The sequence below is a fragment of the Cetorhinus maximus genome, chromosome 6, assembly GCF_964194155.1.
Source record: "Cetorhinus maximus chromosome 6, sCetMax3.hap1.1, whole genome shotgun sequence".
NCBI classification, from domain to species: Eukaryota; Metazoa; Chordata; class Chondrichthyes; order Lamniformes; family Cetorhinidae; genus Cetorhinus; species Cetorhinus maximus.
The window spans coordinates 17985475-18009810 of NC_135884.1; the positions used below are offsets into that span (position 1 = coordinate 17985475).

Here is a 24336-nt window from a genome sequence, read left to right on the forward strand (position 1 = left end):
CTTTACCTGCTCTGTGTGTTTGAGGCTGACATGGCATCCCTGCAATAGAAAAAAAGTGCTCCAATCCCCACCCTTTACCTTGATAAGCACAAGAAATCACTAAAAAACAAAAATGGAAATAATTGTTTCAGTGTAAAAGGCACTGTACTGAAGATCCCAAAGGTAAAGTAATGGAATGGGTGGCCTGTAAACAGAAGGCAGGTGAATCTGCAGCCACTGTCAATTTGAGGTAATTAGCACCTTGGAGCTAGCAGATCACAAGTCAATGGAAGAAAGTGGCAAACTGGTTTGGTATATATAATTATTGACAAGAAAGCCCAGTTGAAATAAGGAATAAAATACTCAGCAAATAAATGGTTTTACTGGAATAAAGAAAAAAATGGTGGCATTTCTAATGCATTTTTAATGGCACTTCACTTCAATGTTGCTACCACTTAGCAAGATTGTGGCCCTGAGCTAAGGGAAACTTGTTGACCCTCTAGTCTTTTTGGATGATGTTGAAGAGTTTATTTCAATTACTGCATTTTCAATCTGTTTGCATGGCATCAACCCTGCTGGTAGGCTGGAGAATCTTTCACAATAGCCTTTATTTCTTGCATGTGTATAAAACAGCCTTTCACCTGCTATATGATTTATTAATCAGAAATACTGTATTTACTTTGAGTCAGGTCGGTTTTCTTGGCAGATTTTGGACAAAACGTTCCACGGGCTCAAGATGAGTGAACTAAAAGACTGTCCACTACAATTCCATGACTTCAAGCCAGTAGATCATGTGAAAATGTGTCCCCGCTATGCAGCTGTGCTCTCACGCTCTGAGGATGATGGAATTGGAATTGAGGAGCTGGACACATTGCAGCTGGAGCTGGAGACACTGTTGTCTTCAGCAAGTCGGCGACTGCGTATCCTCGAGGCAGAAACACAGGTAGGAATAGCGTAGTAACCTGTTTGACTGCACTGAATTGTGTACTATCTGACCAGAATTTTTCTGCCAGATTATGAATATTGCACAAAAAATACATCTGTAAAATAACGACTTGAATGTTTGATTAATTTCATGCTCCCAGCAAAAGAAAACACAAAATTCTTATAGGTATTTCATGTATTAGCAGTAAAATTGCCATGCAGTGCGCATTAAGGTTCTACTGTCTGGGCTCAGTTCTGTTCCCCAGCAGGCCACCTTATTGTCTAAACACAAGGCCCTGTGGACTGTGACACATTTCACTGGCATTTTCAAGATTTGAAGCAAAACATGGGCATCTTTTTGTAGTGGAGTAATAATGAGCTATGCAGAAGTAATACACAAGTTTTCTGAGCAGGCCCCTAATCATGGACCTAAATAACAGGGCAACCTAGGTACGCAGATACCTTTTTCTATTTCTATTTTCCTTATGGTTTTGCATAGTAAAGCCAAATGTTTAACGTTTTTGCTAAGTGGGCATTGTAGGGGTAGCTTACCCCAGATGGAGCACTTGTCTTAGCCTCTCTGCCCCCTGCACAACCCTCAAAATACAGTCTTGGGTACTATTTAGAATCATCACTTTAACCAGAGTGATGAATCATCACTCTGAGCCTTTAACCAGCTTCAGAGAAGCACCCCCAAATGTGACAGTTCTAGTGCCAACACACTTGTGTTCTCTGACTGAGGTAACTAAATTGGGAGTGCATTTGAACACAAGTCACCAAGTTCAAAGGCCGCTGTTACGTTTTTGTTTTCTTTCAAGAGCATTTAAACTGTTGATTTCAGATCCTCACGGACTGGCAGGATAAAAAGGGAGATAAGAGGCTGTTAAAATTTGGGAAGGAGCATGAACACGGAGCACCACAGAAACACGGGAAACCTAAGAAGCAGAAAATCGATGGAAAAGGCAGTCACGGAACTGGACCCGGTCCTGGGCGCCCCAAATCGAAAAACCTACAGCCGAAAATACAGGAGTATGAATTTACAGATGATCCCTTAGATGTTCCCAGAATTCCAAAGAATGATGCCCCTAACAGGTAGGATCCCACAGTACTTGTAGCACAAGTTCCATTCTGTATCTCTGTCAGATTGGGAGTGCAGTTTAGGAAAGACTTGATTGTCTGTAATTCTGTTTTGGAACATGTTGCACAAGTAAACACCGTTATATCTACATTCCATAGAGTTGTTTACTATTTCTACTATTTCTTTGTCTCTCTACTCAAATTATTTCATCTCCTGAGGAAGGTGAGTATGCACTAGGAATAATTGCAAGAAGTGAAAGTCTGAAATTGCTTCTGACTTCCCCAAGGTGTTGGGATTGCTGGCCTGAGCATTGCATTCTGTTACAAATTAGTAGCTCAGACCTAGCTAGCAGGAGTAGAGTCTGTGCTTGTACTTTGATCCCTTGTCTCCCTTAAGGCTATGCTGAAACCCTGCACTTCTGCAACCATGTTTTCAGTTAAATGACTTGTGTACTCGTTACTCAGGTCTTAACCATTATAAGATGTGGATTCTATTCTCTTAGTCTGTTTCACTTCAATGCAAATGAATTTAATTCTCTGCTCACAATTTTCCTGCAATTATTCTTGTCACTATTCTTTGATACCTTTTATCAAATGGACATGCAGTAGATACATGGAAGAGTGACAAAACTCCATACACTCTTCAATATGGCGTTATCAATGATTGAAATAGAAGTTAAAATAATCTGTTTAGGATCTAAAGACCTTGAGATGCTGCATGCCAGTTTTTGAGTAACCTTTTTGACAACAGCTTCACATTTACTAGGGGACAGCAGTGAGTTACAATGTAAGTAATTTAGCATCTCCTGCTGCAGGTTTTGGGCATCAGTGGAACCGTACTGTGCTGACATCACCAACGAGGAGATCCGTATCCTTGAGGACCTACTGAAACCCCCTGAAGATGAGGCAGAGTATTACAAGGTGAATGACCGGTGTAGATCAGGAAAGAGAGAGTCAGGAAAGAGAGAGTTGTTGGGCAAAAGCACTATTGAAAGAGGCTTTTGAAAGCAGCTTGGCAGTGACTTGAGGGAAGGATGAGAAGGTTTAAATATATAGTGTGAGAGAGTATGGTAAACATGTATTTGTGAGGGATAACTATTACTGGGCAGAGGATTAGTGATGCTATTAAGCACTCCAAAGTAGGAGTTCAGGTGGTCCAGATGTAATAGACCAGATGTAAAGGTGTTGCCAACAAGTTCCCAATGTTGGATTGAAAGTGATTACAAACCATTATCATTAATCCTTCTTTTACTCGCTTTTTTTCTTTCTTTTTTATTTGCTGGTGACGGAATCAGCTCAACAAAAGGGAACTGAATTTAGCACCCATTAATGTGGTTATCCTTAGCATCCACCCACTTTACATGGTGCCCCCAATTATCAGCCCTCAACATTTTAAATGAGCATCAAAACAAAATAAAAGGTGGTTTTAAGGGCACGTCTGTCTCTCTTGCCACCATTCACACCTGAGAGAGCAGGCTGGAATCCTGGTGACAGGCCTTGATGAAGCCACTGTAGCAATGGAGGAGAGAAAATGGGGCAACCGAGTATATGTTAGAAAAGCAAGAATAGTGAAACAGCATAGCTGAACACAAAACACATAGTCAGGGGTGTGAGCTTGTGAGTGGCAGAACTGTACATTAATGGCTGTGACCAACAGGAGAATGACATTGTTTGAGGAGGAATAGCTCAGCTGTACACATGTTCTGCAGGAGCGTGAGTCAATAACATTCAATTGCTTTCTGTTTTTATCTCAATTTTCTGTTGAATTCCTTTCTGCACAGATCCCTCCACTAGGGAAACATTATTCCCAGCGTTGGGCGCAAGAGGACCTCTTGGAGGAGCAGAAGGAAGGTGCCCGTGCTGCAGCTGCTGCAGAGAAAAAGAAAGGCATGCTCGGAGCTTTAACTGAGCTTGACTCAAAAGGTGAGTGATGTGCTCTCCATTCGAATAAAACTACAGTGTCACATTTTGGTTCTTTAATAATAGCACGTTTCTCCAGTCGATTTTCTTTCTCTGTTTATTGAATTCCTTGCTGAGAATTAATTTAATGTTTGTTTATAAAATGGTCTTCTGGAAAATTACCTTGTCAGGCCTACCAACTCAAGAAGATCTACTTGATGCACCTGACCTGTGTCTGGCCGACTGTCATGAGCTGAGCAGGAATTGACATAATTCCCATCACAATTACTAGCAACCAGCCTCAACCTTCAAATCCTGCTATCCGTGCTTCTTTCTGATTTCCCCTCTTTTTCCTGATAAGGAAGCAGTCGAATAAAAGCAGATACTATCCTAAATAATGCTGATTTAACTCTAACCTGTCTAAAACTGCGGCGATCATATCCTGTCCTGCAATGTGTCCCATTGAGCCTTCACCCCTATCCTTGTTCATCTACACTGGTTCCCCATACAGATAGCTAAATCCTTATCCACATCTATAAATCACCCCATGGCCTCACCACACTTTATCTTTGTACCCTTCCTAATGCTGTGTCGACTTTTGCTAAATACTATATTTATGCTAAACGATACAATTTTGAAGGGACTGCAAGAAGAGAGAGACATTGGGGTGTTTGTGCACAAACCATTGATGGTAGTAGGATGGGTTAAAGCAGTAAAGCAAATGGGTTTCTGGACTTTATAAGTAAACGCATTTAGCACAAAAGCTAAACCTACATAAAACACTCATCTGGTCCCAACTAGAGTATGGTGTCTAATCCTGGGCCCCACACTTTAAGATGGACATGAAAGCTTTGGAAAGGGTATAGAAGAGATTTACTAGAATGTTTCCAGGGAGCAGAGAAGGTGAAGTGGAGAATTGATGGAGGTGTTTAACATAGAACATAGAAAGATTGATGACACAGGAGGGCCATTGTGTGTCTGCCAGCCAAAAAATAGTTCTCCAGTCTAACCCCACCTTCTAGCTCTTGGTCTGTAGTCCTGTAGAAAGAAAGTTTTGCATTTATATAGTGTCTTTCACAACCACTGGATGTCCAAAGCACTTCCTCGCTAATTGTGCTTTTTGAAATGTAGTCACTGTTGTAGTGTAGGAAACATGGCAGCCAATTTGCACAGAGCAAGTGACCACAAATAGCAATGTGATATTTACCAGCTAGTCTGTTTTTGTGATGTTGATTGAGGGATAAACATTAGCCAGGACAATAGTGCCTTAGTGCCCTAGAGTCTTTTATGGCCACCTAAGAGTACAGACTTATCATTTGAAACTAATAATTTGAAAGACGGCACCTCCAACAGTGCAGCACTCTCTCAGTACTGCACTAGGGTGTTAACCTTGATTTTTGTGCTTATGTTCTGCTCCATAACCCTCTGGCTCAGAGGGAAGAGTGCTACCAACTGAGCCAAAGCTGACACACACAAACAGTTGTGTATAATGTCTAAGCATAGGTAGGGTTAATTTGGTAGTAGTCAGATAAGTTAGTTTTTAAAAGAAATTGAGCTGGCAGCTGTCTGTGCTACCAGAGTGCGCCAAGAGTTTAATAGAGCCATTTAAAATCATTAAAGGTTTAGACACAGAAAATAAACTGCTTTGAACGATTGTAGGATTGGTTACCTGAGGGCACAGATATAAAGTGACCGCCAAAAGAACTGGAGGCGACGTGAGGAAAAATATTTTTATGTAACGGATGGTTAGATTTTGGAATGTACTGCCAGATAGTGGCGGGTACAGGTTGCATGGTAACTTTTAAAAGGGAATTGGATAAATACTTGATGAAGAAAAGAATTGCAGAGAAAAGGAGAAAGAGTAAAGAAGTGCGACTGACTGGATTGCTTTTCAAAAGCGCCAGCACTGACTCAATGGTCCAGGTGGCGGCCTCCTGTGCTGTACAATTTGATGATTCTTGAATGGGCGGTTCTCTCGACTCTCGCTTATGTACTTCCACCTTTTTTGGGCCCGTGTTGCTGATGGGAGCCTCTCATTGGATTTCTCTGGCTAGCTCTTGCTACAACGTTTAAAAACTTTCCTGAACCCCATCTCTTTGGCCAAATTTTTGGACACATTTTTCCTTGCTGACTCAGTATCTATTAATCGACATCTCTTTGTGAAAGACTGCGTAATTTCTTGACTTTAAAGGTGCTACATAAATGCATGTTTTTGCTGTAACAGAACTTTTTTTTGCTGTTCTTTTCTTGTTAGACGTGGATGCTTTGCTGAAGAAAGAGCAGCACGATCAGCCTGAAGATGGCTCTCCTTTTGGACCCCTCACACAGCGATTACTCCAGGCTTTGGTGGAGGTGAGACTAGAAACCTATGTGGTTCAGAGAATACTAACTTGTTTAAATTCTGAAAAATCTTTAATGTTGAAGGAAAGAATATTTACAGAGGTTCAGTTAACATATATGCAGGTCAAAGATCCATCCTCTCCCATTTATAATTGAACTTTAATTTTGTATGCCTCAGTACCACACTACATGGTCCATTCACCTACTGAACCACTGGGGCAGCTCAAGGTTGGGAGTGGGTACAGGGGAGATACTTTCGCCTCATTGGTCTTGACTAGATTGAAAGTTCACTGAGGTAGGTGGAGAGCTGTCGAAAGACCACACTGTGGGATGCATTGATCGAAAAGGAATCCTAAAGTAAAACCATTTTCTGTCTGAAAAGTGGTGCAGTGATAACTCTGCGATGTGAAACATGGCAGACTAAATAGGAGTGCAGTGTAGTCTCAGGAATAGATTACAAGATCGTCAGAAGCACCACAATAATTTTTTTAAAAAGTAAAAAAGAAAATGCCGGAAACACATTCAGGTTTCCCAGCAATTGAAGGAGGAAATATTGGTTAATATTTCTTCTGTAACCCTTTCTCAAAACTGACCGGCCATGGTGAAGAGTGATAGAGAGGGCTCAATTGCGATTACAGAGATCTACTTTTTAATTCCTTGTTTATTTACCAATTTTTTTCATCTCCCTTCTTTCCTGAAGGTATTGTCTTCTTGCTGGAGTTCAGTTCCAGAGATCACAGTTATCCTCCAAATACCTGTCACAAGCAGTCAAACGTAACCCAAAAAGTGATTCTTGGAAGAATATTCTGTTCAGGGTGTGGCGAATCACTGTCAAATCCAATTTCCTGCCACCACCCAAAGACCTCATCTAGATCTCGTTAACTTGAAATGCTGAGGCCAATTAAATCATCCCTACCAATGCCTGGCTGATATCAGCACAGGTTGGGGTTTAAAGCTAGGAACTTTTTCATCTGTTTCTCGATGTTTTAACCAGCTGTGTAACTGAAGAAATGAGACAGCCCTGACACCCTGATGATAATGTATAAATCAAAAAATTGATCCCTGCACTGTCCTTGCCACCCTTCACATTCTTAAGTAGTGATTCTTCAAACCTTTTACAAAATTAAGTTTTTTTTTTCCATATTGTTTCACTATGTTTAAAGGACTCCTGCCTTCATTACGGACTAAGTTGATGCCTGGTATCTTCTTCATTTGTGAGCTTTTGTATTTTGTTTCTCCTTTCCCAGGAGAACATAATTTCACCAATGGAAGATTCCCCCATACCAGAGATGACTGGGAAAGATGTCGGAACTGATGGAGCGAGCACCTCCCCTCGAAGTCAGAATAAGGCATTCAGGTGAGCTTTCTGGACCATAGTGTTGCATTAACTATAGATGAGAGAGATTTCAGAATAATGACAGGCAGCAAAGCAAAGCTCCTTTGCATTCTTAGCTCTGTGATGCCCTGGGAGAAAACATAATAGCTTGGGGGAATGAGTGAAGAATGTTTCTCTCTTGCCTGAAGCACCTATCAATCAGATTACATATCATCAAATGAAACAATTCATAACAGAAAGCTAGTCACTATTCAACTGGAGTTGCTGTAGTCCAGCCCGAAGGCAGGTCCAACCTACAGTGCCACCATCTCCACAACAGGTAGGGCAAGAAGGCAGGTCCTGAATCCATCCCAGCCGGAACAGGGATTGAGCCTTGCTGTTGGCACCAACCTGGTTCACAGCAGCCATCCTGCCAACTGAGCCAATCGGCTCCCCAAAGAGTCCGAATTGCTGTGGCAACGTACACTTTTACATGCGTGTTGTAGCCTGGAGCTATGGATAGTGATGGCAGAGGCTCCAAGTTCTTTCTATCACATGGATGGCCAGGAATCTCTCCTGCTCTTACCGCCTGCCATTGGCATATGTTGGAAGGATTTACATATCTATGCTCAACCTGTTTGGCCATGTTCTGAGCTTCCTTGGCCATCAAGTTCTGAAGCGGCGCTTGAACCCAGAGCTCCTGGCTCAGAGGCAGGTATGCTACCCACTGCGCCACAAGACCACCTCCTGCATGGGAACGTCAAGGGAGAAATGTCACTGAAACACATCCTGTCTCTTCACCACGCACGGTATGTTGTATGTTGGCTCTTCAGTAGAAATAGTTCATCTAAACTTTGCACAAATCTTATTGTTCAGTTTTTTGAATGTGGGTCCGAATCTTCTGATCTGTGGCAATGATGAGTGCATTACCACTGCGCTCGTAAATTCCCCCGGCTTGACGCTGCTTTGCGTTTCTTCCGGGTTTTCCGATCCCGTTCACAGATGTCTGCAGTGTAGTGTCCTTCAGGGAACTCCCATCGAAGTGGAGTAGTGTCAGGGAGAAATCAGGGAGCTGACTATCTCGGGTCAGGTCCCTCTTTATAGCACTAGTTGCCGCATAGTAAGTTTAAAGGTCCAGTGTGAACGTTAGTAAATGCATGAGTGAATGTGTAGGTAGGTGAGTGAGAAGTCAGGTGAGCAGATAGTTGGGTCTGGTTGGTGGGGTAATCATGCTAGCCGGGTCGAGTTGGGGGATAGTTGGGTGGTCAGGTGGGTAGTTGGGGGTTCAGGGGAGGTTTGGATCAGGTTGGGAGGATGGTCGGTAGGGTAGTCATGTCTGGTCAGGAGGGTAGTCGAGTGGTCAGAAGCGTTGGTCAGGTCAGGAGGGTAGTCAGATGGTCGGGGGGGCTGGTAGTCAGGTTGGTGGGTAGTTAGATTGTCTGGGGAAAGTTGGGGATTTGGGGGTAGTCTAGTGGTTGGGGGGAAGTCAGGTGGTTGTGGAAGTAGTTGTGGAATCGGGGGCAGTGTTTGGGCAGCGTCAGTTGTGTAGTTACCCAAATGTTAGACTAAGTTTTCATTTCTAACATTTCCTGGTTAACTATCCAAGAAAATTCCACGGAGCTGTCCGAAATCTCTGATTCCAGCTGATTCAAGGACATTTGCAGAGGGCCCTGGGGAGCAGGGGAATTGCCTATCGAAACATAAAATTCCTGAGCAATTTCCACGTGGGTCCATGCGTTAGGACCTCCACAGGGTCAAATGTCCAGTCCCTAACAATCCAGAGACTGGAATGTTTGGCCCATGATTTCGATTGGTGTTGCTGTTTTGTCTATTCTCTGTATTGGTCACTTGCCTTGATGATCTATTAGCTGCTTTGTAATGCAGTTTATTCAAAATATTCAATCTATTCTGTTGTAGTGTTCCTCACACCAAGTCTCTAGAAGCACGAATTAAGGAAGAACTAATTGCTCAGGGTCTGCTAGATTCTGAGGATCGACCCACTGAAGACTCTGAAGATGAAGTTCTGGCAGAACTACGCAAGCGTCAGGCTGAGTTGAAAGCCATCAGTACACACAATCGAGCAAAGAAACAGGAGCTTCTCAGGTACAGTGAAAGGACTGATTATGAGTTTGGGATGCAGGGAGTTGGAATAAGAAATACGATTTGCTTCAGAAAATGGGCTGGTGGCATTTTATCCAATCTAATGTGGTGAGCTCTTTATTCAAATATTCTTTTTTCGGGTGAATGTGTTCCAGGAGTGACGGTAAAAGCTGGTTCCATAAAAAGCTGATTTCCTGTTAGCTGAGAGCTATTGCAGCTTCAACAACTTGCTTTCATATTGTGCCTTTAACATAGATAAACATGACACATGGACACTTCAGGGGAAAAACTGGACTCCGGGGCAAAGAAAGAGATATTAGGAGTTAACAAAAGTTTGGTCAAAAAGATGGATTTTAAGAAAGATCTTAAAAGAGGAAAAGGAGGTTGAGAGATGGAGAGCTATAAGGAGATAATTTGAATGTTTAGGTTCTGAGTGGCTGAAGGCACAACTGTCAATGGAAGGAAGAGGGAATACACGAGAATGGAGAGTTTGCAGGGGTTGTAGCGCTGGAGGAGTTTAAAGAGATGGGGAGGGGAGGGTCAATGGATAGTTTAAACACAAAGATGAGAATCCTGAATTTGAGGGATTGGAGGACCAGGAACCAATGTAGGTCAGCGAGGATAGGAGTGATGGTTGAGAAGGACTTGACCTAAGATAGGATTCCCGCATAAGCATTAGGGTGAGCTGAAATTGTGGAGGCTGGTCAGGGCAGTATTGCAATTGGTGAGTATGGAGGTGATAAGGGCATGGATTAAGGTGTCGGCAACAGATGGACTGAGGGAAAAGTGGTTGCAAGCGATATTACAGGAGAAAATGTAGGCAGTCTGAGACTGAAAAGGACACTGAGGCTACAGCCTTTTATATAAATGGGTTAGTGAGCACAGGTAGACTATCCACTCCAAAAGGTGGTAAATTTCACATTTTGAGTTTTGCACTCAAGCTTAAACTAAAAAAACAGATTTATTATCACATAACATGGTTACACAGAAGAAAAATACAGGAAAAAACTAGCAGTAAATATTTGACTTCCACGCAAACTGGTACAAATGAGTAAGAAGTCTAAATTCTTAACAGATTTAATTTTCAATAGTACAGAACTTTGAGTATTGCTGAGAAAAGAGAAATGCTGTTGAAGCTTTTGGTCTTGTACTCATCAGGACAGATTAGCAAAATTATCATATCTCAGAGGGAACAAGAATTTATACTGCAATTTATACCATTACTCTGAACTACTTGCCAACTAATCAGCACCCTCTTCTCATGCAGTATAAATTGTTGTTCCCTTTTGATTTGGTATTCTTGCAAATCTGTCCTGATGTGTGCAAGATGAAAAGCTTTGACAGCATGTCTCTTTTCTCAGCACTACTCAGATTTCTTTTTGTTTTCTCTTGGCGATCTCTTTTGAAACCTTACATAGGAAATGGCTCCATGGACATGGAGTTGGAATGTGGGATTAGTCTGGATGGCTCTTTTTGACCAGCATAAAGACAATGGGCTGAATAGTCTCCTTCCATGCTGCAAATTGTTCTATGCTTCTATGACTCCCTTCAGGCTGCCTGTGTGAAGCAGGGCTTGGGGCACCTAGGACTCCTGTCAGCTGCACATTGTACAGTTGTATATTGAAGTTGTATACTGTATAGTTGTATAATTTGAAACAAACTTGTTTGAAGGTCAGAAGTATCCCTACTAATGGTCTGGCATTAAGATCTAAGCCTTTTCTAGTAACTATTATGTGAGGGATCACCTGATGCTTTGTTTGTTTTTGGCACCTTGATAGCAATAACTTGATGCTCCAGACATTAAAGATAATGAATTTTGTCAGCTTCCCCCAGTCTAGAAATTCCAACCTTCCAAAGAGACTGCTCTGGACATCAAAGTAATTTCATGACACAATTAACTTCTGAATCACTGAAGGAAACCGGCTACAAGATGATTCCTATAGAAATGTGGCTGCACAAACAGAGTTTCACATATTGCCTACTCACCTGCTGCAGAGACAAAGAAAAGATGGTGCTAATCTAAAGCCAATCTTTAGCCAATCCCCTCTATCTAAAATAAAAATAACTTTATCTTTTGCATCTGAGGGAGAAGGAAATAGAGGGTTATGATAGATTTAGATGAGGACAGATGAGAGGAGGCTCAAGTGGAGCATAAATGCTGGCATGGACCATTAGGCTGAATATCCTGTTTCTGTGCTGTATATCCTATGTAATCCTATATATTATTTAATGCATGTCTATAGCTCTGCCTCCATCACCCTGTCATTGCGTATTCCATAATAAAAACACGATATGCTGGAAATACTCATCAGGCAGCATCTGCAGAGAGAGAAAGAAAGTGAGTTAATGTTTCAGGTCGATTTCGACCCTCTGATGAAAGATCTTTGACCTGAAACATTAACTCAATTCCTTTCCCTCTCCTCAGATGATGCCTAATCTGCTGAGTGTTTGCAGCACTTTTTGTTTTTATTTCAGATTTCCAGCATCCGCGGTGTTTTGCTTTTCCTTTTTGGCTGCTGGCTATTGTGTTCTTTACTGGGAGGGGAAACAGTGGTGTCGGTAGGAAGGGAATTGGGTGGGTGGTAGTATTCAGCCAACCCCCTAGCCCCCACACCCCAAAATTTCAGAGCTTTGTTTTAATTGGACCATTCCTTTTGAAAGAACGTGCCTTAGATCACTTGAAAACACGAAACAGCAGGTGCTCTTTTAGAGCAAGTCAGCTCCGCCATTGAACCAGTGAAAACCAATTCATTGGACTTGTGCTACTAAATACTTCCTGGGGTATTACAAGGAATAGTAGGGAAGTTGTTTATGGATTAGTGACACGTAACAGGTGCTCGGGCTTTGTGCTTCAGAGCTTTTGTCTGACCAGACTTTTTTGACTTCATTTGCTTTATTTGAATTGTTAGATTAATGGAGGTGACAATGTTTCTATTTGAACCATATTTTGAAATTCCTATTTGGAAAAGAGACCTTTTGCAGTTGCTTTGCTGAGTTTGTCAAGCTTGTACCTCAACACCACCCACCCCACCCCCAAGAAAAGAATTTCGGCCTAAATCTTGAGGGAAGCAATGGGTGGGTATTGATCTATGGGTCCCCATCCTCCTTCCTAATCTTACTGACTGACGACTATTTTTTTAAATTCAGACTCGCGAAAGAGGAGTTAAAGAAACAGGAGTTACGACAGCGAGTGAGAATAGCGGACAATGAAGTCATGGACGCTTTCCGAAAGATCATGGCAGCACGTCAGAAGAAACGCACACCTACAAAAAAGGAGAAGGATCAAGCGTGGAAGGCACTGAAGGAGAGGGAGAGCATCTTAAAGCTATTGGACAGTTAAAACCAACTGTGCACATATGCTGGACGCTGTTACTTTTGAAAAATTGGCTTAATGTTCGTCTTTCCCAAGCTGTGTGCTTCTGAACTGACAAAAGGAGAGATATTGAAACCTGCCGGTTTTGAACTGGTGACATTCCATTGCAGCAGGCTGTCTCCGTTTGCAGCTTGTTCATCCTGTGTGTAAAAGATGGAAGTCTGTCGTTCAGAAATCTGGATGTTGTGCTTTGCTAGTTTGGGTTTGTACTGTATGTGAGAGTAATGTGTTACTGCTGCGTGTTCAGATAGAGAGTAGCATTCCTGGGCAGCTGTGCCATTGCCAGTCCTTCCAAATGTGATGTTAACAACTGACACTTTATAGCTTTTCAGAAAGATTTCTCCTCACTTGCATCCACACCCCCAATATTTTATATAAATACATGTGGGGATATCACTAGGGCCCAAAGTCTGTCCTTTTCCCCTCTCCTCCTGCACTACTTCTCTCCCTCTGTAATCCCCATCCACCCTGCGCAAGTAGAGTTCTTAACCTCATTTCAAATCTTTCTGTATTTTCCTCTGGGCCAAGTGATGCTCTGTGAAGAAGTATTAAAATACTGCCAATTTCTGAGGTCAAAAAACTTTTTAAGCAAAAGAAATCTTTTTACAGAAAAAATAAAATCGCTTAAGATCTGTGCAACCACAGGGCAGCAGGTACGATTTGTTTTTTTTACCAACCTCAGGGTATCACAACAGTTACAAAGGTTGCAGGTATCCTGCCAGTGCCCTATTGAGTAAACACACTATGTGGCGTTCTGGGGCTTTAGGAGATCAGGATGATCCCAGGTTCATTCTCCGGTGTTTGCCGGTTCAGCTTAGCAGTGATAACATCCCCTTTTGAGTTGAATGCCCCTTGCTAGAGAAGCCAGTACCAACAAGAGTTTTTCATTTCGATTCAGTGAGTGTCACCCAACACACTAGATGTCTTCCATGATTAGTGGATGTAATTTTTACATTTGTTTTCATTTTTGTTTTGTGTGGCATGACCATTCCACATTTTTTTTTCCCTTAGTACTAAGGAGAACTATCTGACAATATATCCCTGTGTAATTGCGCTCTGCTATATCACGCAATCCGCTCGTCGTTGGGACATTAACTGGAAAATGGATAGCCTGGGGAGAGGTTCAAGTTCAATAGTGATAACCCTTCTCCCTCCCAGTTAGTGAATGAGGACAGAATCAGTTTCAGCTGCAATGCTCCTTCTCCCTTATCCTTGGTGAAAAGCTCATGGAAATCCGTGATCTGGATTTATGGGTGAAACATTTCCACATGGAGAAGGTAACAGAGAGCTGCAGATGCATTTTGAGCCATACCACAACATGAATCAATATCTATAAGAAAGAAAGAAGTTTGGGGGTTGTGGGGTGAAAATTGACAGGAGAAATGAGAAAGTGCTGGTGGAAACGAATTTTCCTAAAATATAGTAATTTTACCCCACTGACACTTACTATTTTTTGAAATATAAAGTGCAAATAACCAGAAGAATCATACTCCTAGACTCACCAAATCTCTTCACTTTGTTTTAAGTTATCCTTATGTAGCCTTGCTGTGATTGAACACCCTTTTGTAATCCCAGTTCCACAAATAAACTCTGATCACCTGTCCCAATCGTCAGTCAGACATATTCTCCATATTCATGTTTTCCAGCCCAATCCATAAGAAATCATAAATCAGAATCCTAATAGTAAACATCAGTCACTGAACCCCATGCATGTCCCCCAAATCAGATGTCCTCTTGCTAATTTATGGATTAAAGATGAAACAAGTGTAAGTTTTATCATTCATGGCGTTAACTCCTCAATAGTGTACTGATGATTAACCGGTCCTGTATTGAATTTTCAATAAATGTCAACTTGATTACTTCATTTTCTCAGTGTGAATGCTGACAATTCAGTCCAACTTTCAAATATTAATGTAATATTTTACAACGGTAAGATGAGGGAGTTTAAAAGTTATCTGCTACACTAATCAGTTGAATTTGATTTAAAATAGATAAAGGTGTTTCTAGGTTTTGAATTTTGGACCTTGTACACCCAAATTAGGAATCACCCCTGCCACAGGAGGGCTCTCAAACTGGTTACCTCATTTAAAATTTAACATTCTTCCATTTTAGTTTTGAACCTCTTGAGTTTCCTATTGCAAACACCAGCCTCCCTAAGAACTCACCCACTCTGCTACACAATGTCTAACCCGGTCACTCCAATCAGAATTCTAATAACAACCACTGGTAATCAGACACTCATGCCATCCCTAGATAAAATGCAATGTATTGATTAAAAATATACAGATCAAGTCCCATCTGGATTCTCTGCCAGACAGCTATGTGCTTTGGACAAGTTTCAAGCAATTGATGTGATTTACTGCTGAATTGATCTTTATACACTAACCATTAGCAAGGACTATGTCATCGGCAATACCCTTTGATAAAATTGCAGTAATCTAGAGGTTATTGAATTTGGCCTAGCAGTACAATAATCCAGAAAGGAAACAATAAAAGTGTGGAAATGCTGGAAATATTCAGCAGGTCAGGCAGCAAATGTTAATACAGTTAATGTTTCAGATTGATGACATTTCGTCAGCAATGGAAAAAGTTCGAGATATAACAGACCTGCTGAGTTTTTCCAGGTATTTTTGTTTTTGTGTTAGAGATATAATGGGTTTTTAGCAAGTACAGAGGAAGGGATGGGAGGCAGGAGAGATTAAATGACAAAAGGGATAATGGTGCAAGGCAAAAGAGGGTGGTAATGGGACTAGTAAAGAAACAAAATGTGTAAATGGTAACAGCAGAATCGTTAGCACCAATTTTTGTCCAAGGAAATGGGGGCAGTGGTTATGGTCTGAAATTGTTGAACTCAATGTTGAGTCTTTAAGACTACAAATTGCTTTAGTAAAAGATAAGGTGCTGTTCCCTGATCTGAAATTGGCAACAGTATAGGAGGCCCAGGAGTTAGAGGTCAGGTGGGGTGGGGCAGACAATTAAAATGACAGACAACCAGAAGCTCAAACTTGCAGACTAAATGGTGGTGTTCCTCAAAATGATCTCGCCATCTGTGTTTGGTCTCCCCATTGTATCAAGCACACTAAATTGAAGGAAGTACAATTTCTGATTCACCAGAAGGAGTGTTTGAAGCCTTGGATGGTGGGAGGAAAAGGATAAAAGGAAAGGTCTTGTATCTCTTGCACTTCCACAGGAAGGTGCCATGGATAGGGGAGTGAGTGTTGGGGTGATTGAAGAGTGGAACAGGATTCCGTGGAGGGAATACCCCTACAGAATGCTGAAGGGGAAGGGCCCCAACAACACTTGAGGAAGCTTAACACCATCCAGGACAAAGCAACCTGCTTGATCGGCACCCCCCACCCCACTCCACCACCTTAAACATTCACTCCCTCCACCGCTGAGGTACAGTAGCAGCAGGGTGTACCATATAAAAGATGCGCTGCAGCAACTCACCAAGGCTCCTTTGACTGCACCTTCCAAACTCGCAACCTCTGCCACCTAGAAGGACAAGGGCAGCAGACACATGGGAACACCACCATCTGCAAGTTTCCCTCCAAGCCACTCACCATCCTGACTCAGAACTACATCTCCGTTCCTTCAGTGTCGCTGGGTCAAAATCCTGGAAATCCCTTCCGAATAGCATTATGGGTATATCAGCACTAGATGGACTGCAGCGGTTCAAAAAGGTGACTCACCACCACCTTCCCAAAGACAATTAGGGATGGGTAACAAAGAAAATCCCTGAGGAAGCGTCAGATTCAACTTGAAACATTAACTCTATTTCTCACTCCACAGATGCTGCCAGACCTGCTGAGTATTTCCAGCATTTTCTGTTTTTATTTTTTTAATCCTCTCTTCAAAAAGGGGTGTAAGGATAAGCCCAGCAACTACAGGCCAATCAGTTTAACCACTGTGACGGGAAAGCTTTTTGAAATGATAATTTGGGGTAAAACCAACAGTCACTTGAAGAAAAGTGGATTAATTAAGGAAAGCCAGCATAGATTTATTAAATGCAAATTGTGTTTAACTAACTTGATTGAGTATTGCTGAAAAAAAGAGACATGTCAAAGCTTTTATTATTGCACTCATCAGGATACTTCTCAAGAATACCAATAAAAGGGGAGAACAGTAATTTATACTGTATGAGAAAAGAGTGTTGATTGGTTGGCAAGTGGACTCTGATAATGGCTACCCTGATCAGACCATTTCACACTGTATATCACACAAACTCATGAAAAGGCCTAAGGTTGTCATTTTCAGCCCTGAAAGTGCCCAGTCTACCTCAGATTACCCTGGAAGGGCAAAATCTCAAAGATTTGAGCAACAGGTGAAGTTAGCTGTTTCACGCTGCTACTATGCAGTAGCAACATGAGTGATATTCGCCATCCACAGGATGCTACTGTCAAGTCAAAAAGACGTTCTGCTTACCACACAAATGAGTAATGTGGTATATGAATTTCATTGCCACTGTGATGCAAGGTATGTAGGCCCTACTTCCCAAAGAAGTACATAGGGACCTGTTCTTTGCAGACAGAAAAAACATTGTGTCTGTTCCAGCTAAACAAAATAAATGACAGCCATTCACTGACCCATTCCTCAGGGTACTGCTTTGACCAATCAGGGTCAAGCTGCCTGGTTTAAATTTCAAACAATGTTTGTCAGTTAGCTGTCAGTCACCATCAATTGGTGCATTCTCCATGGCAACGCCTCGACCAATCAAAGTCCACTTGCCAACCAATCAGCACTCTCTCCTCTTACAGTATAAATTGTTGTTTTCTCCTTACATTGGTATTCTTGCGAAGTGTTCTGATGAATGCAAGACAGAAAGCTGTGACATGTCTCTTTTTTCAGCAATACTGAAGTTCTGTACTACAAAACAGCTAACTTTATTGAGTTTTTTTGTGAGGTAATAGAGAAGGTTGAAGTTGTGTACATGGACTTCCAAAAGGCATTTGATAAAGTGCCATATAACAGGCTTGTCAGGAAAGTTAGAGTTCATGTAATAAAAGGGACAGTAGCAGCATGAATATGAAATTGGGTGAGTGACAGGAAACACAGAGTAGTGGAGAACATTTATTTTTCAGACTGGAGGGAGATATATAATGAGATATACATACACAGGGGTCAGTGTAAGACCCCTGCTTTCCTTGATATATATTAATGATCTAGATATGGGCACAACTTCCAAATTTGCAGATGATAGAAAACTTGGAAACATTGTGAACTGTGAGGAACATGTGATAAACTTCAAGAGGATATAGATAAGCGGTCGGAATGGGGGGACAGGTGGCAAAAATTTGATGGAGCGAAGTGTGAAGTGATTCATTTTGGTGGGAAGGACAAGGAATGAAGCTCTGTAAAAAAAAAAGGTATAATTCTAAAATAATTGCAGGAGCAGAGAGACCACATGTGCATAAATTGTTGAAAGTAGCAGGTCAGGCTCTGAAAGCATTTAATAAAGCATATAGGACCCAGGGCTTTATAATTAGTAGTAAGATTACAAACACAAGGAAGTTACGATAAATCTTTATAAAACACTGGTTTGCCTCAACTGGGATAATAGCCCGAATCTTCCAAGGAGCGGCAATCGCTGTCGGATTGCCACTCCACTCCTACTTTCCTATGCCATGCTGGAGCTCTGCACTCCTGGGTGGGGCTTCCAATCCCGGCTTCTCCAGGAATCCGGAGCACAATCCCCACACCTGAAATAGAACTGCTTCTTCATAGCCCTAGAACATCGGCATAAGACAACAGCCCCTTTTTTACGGCACTAGCTGCCATATTCTGGTGAGTAAAGGGTTTAAATGTCCCAAGGCTACTTTGAAATGCTATGGAGAGAAGTTAAGTGGGTAGGGTGGATGAAGTAGGTGGGTGAGAGGGTGGGGTGGGTAAGGTTAGGGGGTAGGGTGAATAAAATAATGGCTAAGGGGGTATGATGGTGAGGTAAGTAGGTGAGGGTAGAGTGGGTTGGGTGGTCAGGTCAGGTTGTGGGGGGGTCGGGGGTGCTGGGGCATTGGGGGGGTAGTCTGTATGTGATGTTGGGTCGGGTTGGGTTGTGGGGGGCATTTGGGGTGTTGAGGGGAGTGGTGGTTGGGGCTAATCAGGGCTTGATCAGGGCTTAATCTGTCTTACATTTCCTGGGTAAATATTCAGGTAAGTAAGTCAGAACTGTCCAAAATCTCCAATTCTAACTCAGAGTTGGAGACTTTTTTGGAGGGTCCCTGTGAGCAGGGGGATGTTCAAACGTCTCTGGAAATTCCCATGGAGTTATTGTGTTGGGCCTTCTGGGGGGTCCTGTAGCGCATCTTTGGGGCTAGGTTTGGTCTCGGAATAATCAGAGATCTGGGCAGTTGTGCTCTGAAGAAGAGTTGTATGGACTCGAAACGTTAACTCTGTTTCTCGCTCCACAGATGCTGCCAGACCTGCTGAGTTTTTCCATCATTTTTTGTTTTTATTTCCGGTATCTGCAGTATTTTGCTTTCATCTGGGAAATTGTGTTCAGTTCTGGACACCACGTCAGAAAGGACGAAAATATTCGAGAGGGTACAGAAAAGATTTATGAGAATAAGGAGCTGAAGTTACAAGGATAGATTGGAGAAGCTCGGTCTGTTGTCCTTAGAAGATACGATTAAAAGGAAATTTGATAGGTGTTCAAAATGATTAGGGGTCTGGATGGAGTACGTAGGGAAAAACTGCTCCCATTGGAAGGATTGAGAACCAGAGGACATCGACTTAAGGTGATTGGCAAAAGAAGTAACAATGACATGAGGGAAAACTAGTTTAAACAGTGAATGGTTAGAATAAGGAATGCACTGCCTTAGAATGTGGTGGAGGCAGATTGAATTGAGGCCTTCAAAAGGGAATTGGGCAATTATCTGAAGAGAAAAAAAGTTGTAGGGGTACAGGGAAAAGGTTGGGAAGTGGGTTTAAGTGAGTTGCTCTTGCAGAGAGCTGACATGGACATAACGGACGGAGTGGCCTTCCCTTTTTTAGTTCGGAAACATCAGTGCGAAACTCAAATAAGGGTGATTACAAAGGAATGACTGGAGAGTTGGCTGGGGTGGACTGGGAAAGGAGGCTAGCAGAAAAGATGGTTGATGAACAATGACAGACGTTTAAGAAAATAGTTCATGACTCATAACAAAGATATAGCCCAGTGAGGAAGAAGGATTCTAGGAAGGGGATAAACCAACCGTGGTTAACTGAGGAAGTTAAGGATAGTATCAAAGTGAAAGAAAAACATACAATGTGGCAAAGATTAGTGGTGAACCGGAGGATTGGGAAAGTTTTAAAAACCAAGAGAAGATGACCAAAAAAATAATAAAGAGGGAGAAAATAAACTTTGAGGGTAAACTAATAAGTAATATAAAAACGGACAGTAAGAGCTTCTTTAAATATATAAAAAGGAAGAGAGAGGCCAAAGTCAATATAGGCTCCTTAGAGAATGAGGCTGGGGCATTAATAACGGGGAACCAGGAAATGGCACAGGAGTTGAATAAATACTTTGCATCAATCTTCACAGTAGAAGACACTAATAGCATACCAAAAATGCGAAATAATCATGGGGCAAAAGTGGGGGGAGGAAATAAATACAATAACTATCACTAGAGAAAATGTACTAGGGAAACTGATGGGGCTAAAGGCCTGATGGGTTACATCCTAGGATTTTAAAGGAAATAGCTGCAGAGATAGCGAATGCCTTGATAGTAATCTTCCAAAAATCCTTAGATTCTGGAAAAGTCCCAGAGGATTGGAAAATTGCCAACGTAACACGCTTATTCAAAAAGGGAGGGGGACAAAAAACAGGTAACCATAGGCCAATTAGCTTAAAATCTGTCATTGGAAAAATGTTGGAGTCTATTATAAAGGATGTAATAACAGAGCATTTAGTAATGCATAATCTAATCAAGAAATTATGCCTGACAAATTTATTAAAATTCTTTGAGGAGGTAACAAGCAGGATAGATAAAGGGGAACCAGTAGGTGTAATATATTTGGGTATTGGCATTCAATAAGGTACCACACATAAGGCGACTTAATAAGATAAGAGCCCATGGTTTTGGGGGTAGTGTATTGGCAAGGATAAAGCACTGGCTAAATAATAGAAGGCAGAGAGTTGGGATACGGGGGCATTTTCAGGATGGCAACCTGTAACTAGTGGAGTGCCACAGGGATCAGTGCTGGGGCCACAATTATTTACAATGTATATTAATGACTTGGATGAGGGAAATGAATGTACTATCGCCAAGTTTGCAGATGATACAAAAATAGGTGGGATGGCAAGTGGTGAGGATGACACAAGGAGTCAACAGAGGGATATAGACAGGTTAAGTGAGTGGGCAAAAATGTGGCAGATGGAATATAATGTGGGAAAGTGTGAGGTTATGCACTTTGGCAGGAAGAATAGAGGTGCTGAATATTACTTAAATGGAGAAAGACTGAAGAAAGCTGCAGCACAGAGGGATTTGGGGGTCATAGTGCATTAATCCCAAAAAACTAGCATACAAGTTCAGCAGGTAATAGGTAAGGCAAATGGAATGTTGGCCATTACTTCAAAAGGAATGGAGTATGAAAATAGGGAAGTCTTGCTAAAACTATACAAGGTACTAGTCAGACCACACCTAGAATGCTATGAACAATTTTGGTCTCCTTATCTAAGGAAAGAAATACTGGCATTGGAGGCAGTCCATAGAAGGTTCACTAGGTTGATCCAGGGTATGGGGGGATTTTCTTGAGGAGAGGTTGAGTTGGTTGGGCCTGTACTCAATGGAATTTAGAAGAATGAGAGGCGACCTTATTGAAACATATAAGATTCTTAGGGGGCTTGACAGGGTAGATGCTGAGAGGTTGTTTCCCCTTGTCGGGGAGTCCAGGACCAGAGGGCATAATCTCAGAGTAAGGGGGCACTCATTTAAAACAGAAATGAGGAGGAATTTCTTCTCTCAGTCGGTATTCAATCTGTGGAATTCTTTAACGCAGAGGGCTGTAGAGGCTGGATCATTAAGTATATTCAAGGCTGAGATAGACAGATTTTTAATCAGTAAGGGAATCAAGGGTTATTGGGAAAAAGCAAGAAAGTGAAGTTGAGGATTATCAGATCAGCCATGATCTCTTTGCAAAGCGGAGCAGATTTGATTGGCCGAAAGGCCTACTTCTGCTCCTAAGTCTTATGGTCTTATTGACACTGCCCATTCTATGACCTGTTTACCTAGTATTTAAGTTTTAATGCATTTTCTCCTTTTTTAAAAGTTAATTCATGTGATGTAGGCTTTGTTGGCTGGGCCAGCATTTATTGCCCATCCCTAGTTGCCCTTGAGAAGGTGGTAGTGAGCTGCCTTCTTGAACTGCTGTAGTTCATATTGTGTAGGTACACCCACAGTGCTGTTAGGAAGGGAGTTCCAGGATTTTGACCCAGCGACAGTGAAGGAATGGCGATATATTTCCAAGTCAGGATGGCGAGTGACTTGGAGGGGAACTTCCAAGCGGTGGTGTTCCCATTTATCTGCTGCCCTTGTCCTTCTAGGTGGCAGTGATCATGGGTTTGGAAGGTGCTGTCAAAGGAGCCTTGGTGAATTCCTGCAGTGCTTCTTCTAGATCGTACACGCTGCTTCTACTGTGCATCGGTGGTTGACAGAGTGAATGTTTATGGATGTGGTATCAATCAAGCAGATTGCTTTGTCCTGGACGGTGTCCAGCTTCTTGAGTGTTGTAGGAGCTGCACTCATCCTGGCAAGTGGACAGTATTCCGTCACACTCCTGACTCGTGCCTTGCAGATGGTGGACAGGCTTTGGGGAGTCAGGAGGCGAGTTATTTGTCACATGATTCCTAGCCAATGAATAACTCGCCTCCTGACTCCCCAAAGCCTGTCCACCATCTACGTGGTCTTATAGACACTGACCATTCTATGAAAGCAAAATACTGCAGACGCTGGAAACCTGAAACAAAAATAAAAATAGCTGGAAAAGCTCAGCAGGTCTGACAGCATCTGCGGAGAGGGATAGAGTTAACGTTTCGAGTCCGTATGACTGATGAAGAGTCATACGGACTCGAAACATTAACTGTATTCCTCTTCGCAGATGCTGTCAGCCCTGTTGAGTTTTTCCAGCTATTTTTTTTTGTTACTGACCATTCTATGACCTGATTACCTAACATTTAACTTTTAATGCATTTCTCTTTTTTTTCTCCACCTGCTTCCTCTTTTTGCATTATTCTCTTGACAGTTAATAGGGAAAACAAGGAAATCTGTCTTGTTGGTACCCTATACGTTCCAATAATTCCTGAGGTGTATGTCAGTGATGAAGGGAAGGAGTGTCTCAGAATAAAACTAAATATGGAACCACACACATTCCTGAGAACAAAATGTCAATTGAAAAGGGCACCGAGTATGGAAATACGTAATCTTTGGAAATCCTTGTCACAGCGGCTCGTTGGTCTAGGGGTATGATTCTCGCTTTGGGTGCGAGAGGTCCCGGGTTCAAATCCCGGACGAGCCCTACTTTTGATCGCAGGAGGAAATATTTGATGAAATGTTTGCCGCCCGCCCCAAACCCGATGATTGGGGATATCAAAGAGGGGGGAGGAGGAAATCTCGGGGGTGGGTGAGGAGGGGGGGAACTGACATTGCAAACAACAAACGCATTTTTAAATAACTATAATTGACTTCATATAGGCTGCCGCGGGCACAGCTTTCGGTTGGCTCGTTGGTCTAGGGGTATGATTCTCGCTTTGGGTGCGAGAGGTCCCGGGTTCAAATCCCGGACGAGCCCCACTTTTGATCCAGTGTTTGATTTGGAGACTTTTTTTTGGGTTAACAGTGTGGTTGTGAACCATCGATTTAAATCTTTTGGAAACTTCAAACGCACGAGAAGAAGAACAAGAAGAGCAGCACAAAATGAAAAAAGTTTCAGACTGACGACCAGTAAAATGTGGAACCAGTGAGACAAGAGAGAAAGGAGGTGGGGGGGGGCGGGTAAAAAAGAGGGCTCGTCCGGGATTTGAACCCGGGACCTCTCGCACCCAAAGCGAGAATCATACCCCTAGACCAACGAGCCGATGTAAAGAACGGTCGGTACCAATTTATATAAAGACAACTCTCTAATTTAAATTTTTTTTTGCTTTGCTAGTTTGGCATTCTGCAGCTGACCTCGTCTCCCCCCCAACCCCCCCGCCAGGATTATTGTGGGTCAGTGCAAATCTAGGTCAGATATTTGTCTGACCCTCACTGCAAGCGTCATTTGCCCCCTGGTCAATCTGGAAGAGAATCGGTTTAGAAAGCAGATCAGTAAAATAAAGCACTCAAATGCAAGAGAGGGGAAGCCCTTGCACTGAGTG

At 42.3% G+C, this 24336-nt stretch overlaps 1 protein-coding gene and 3 non-coding genes across 10 annotated transcripts in view; 3 read left to right on the forward strand and 1 right to left on the reverse strand.

Moving 5' to 3' along the window:
• tada3l (transcriptional adaptor 3 (NGG1 homolog, yeast)-like) overlaps positions 1-14869 on the forward strand; it is a 16968-nt gene extending 2099 nt beyond the window's left edge. For 5 of the 7 annotated variants that reach the window (XM_078543305.1, XM_078543303.1, XM_078543304.1 and 2 more), the window contains exons 2-9: positions 669-922; positions 1745-1995; positions 2796-2901; positions 3762-3903; positions 6134-6231; positions 7467-7576; positions 9452-9637; positions 12782-14869. In XM_078543305.1, the coding sequence (XP_078399431.1) occupies positions 716-922; positions 1745-1995; positions 2796-2901; positions 3762-3903; positions 6134-6231; positions 7467-7576; positions 9452-9637; positions 12782-12974 (1293 nt within the window). In that variant the 5' untranslated portion in view covers positions 669-715 and the 3' untranslated portion in view covers positions 12975-14869. The remainder of the gene's footprint in view (positions 1-668; positions 923-1744; positions 1996-2795; positions 2902-3761; positions 3904-6133; positions 6232-7466; positions 7577-9451; positions 9638-12781) is intronic. The other 2 variants (XM_078543309.1, XM_078543310.1) reach the window with 1 other exon arrangement.
• An 8557-nt stretch (positions 14870-23426) lies between these two features.
• Positions 23427-23498, forward strand: trnap-ugg (transfer RNA proline (anticodon UGG)). Its single transcript has one exon. It is a non-coding gene; the product is annotated as a tRNA-Pro (tRNA).
• A 201-nt stretch (positions 23499-23699) lies between these two features.
• On the forward strand, positions 23700-23771 carry trnap-ugg (transfer RNA proline (anticodon UGG)). Its single transcript has one exon. It is a non-coding gene; the product is annotated as a tRNA-Pro (tRNA).
• Positions 23772-23984: 213 nt separating this feature from the next.
• Positions 23985-24056, reverse strand: trnap-ugg (transfer RNA proline (anticodon UGG)). Its single transcript has one exon. It is a non-coding gene; the product is annotated as a tRNA-Pro (tRNA).
• Between the last annotated feature and the right edge of the window lie 280 nt (positions 24057-24336).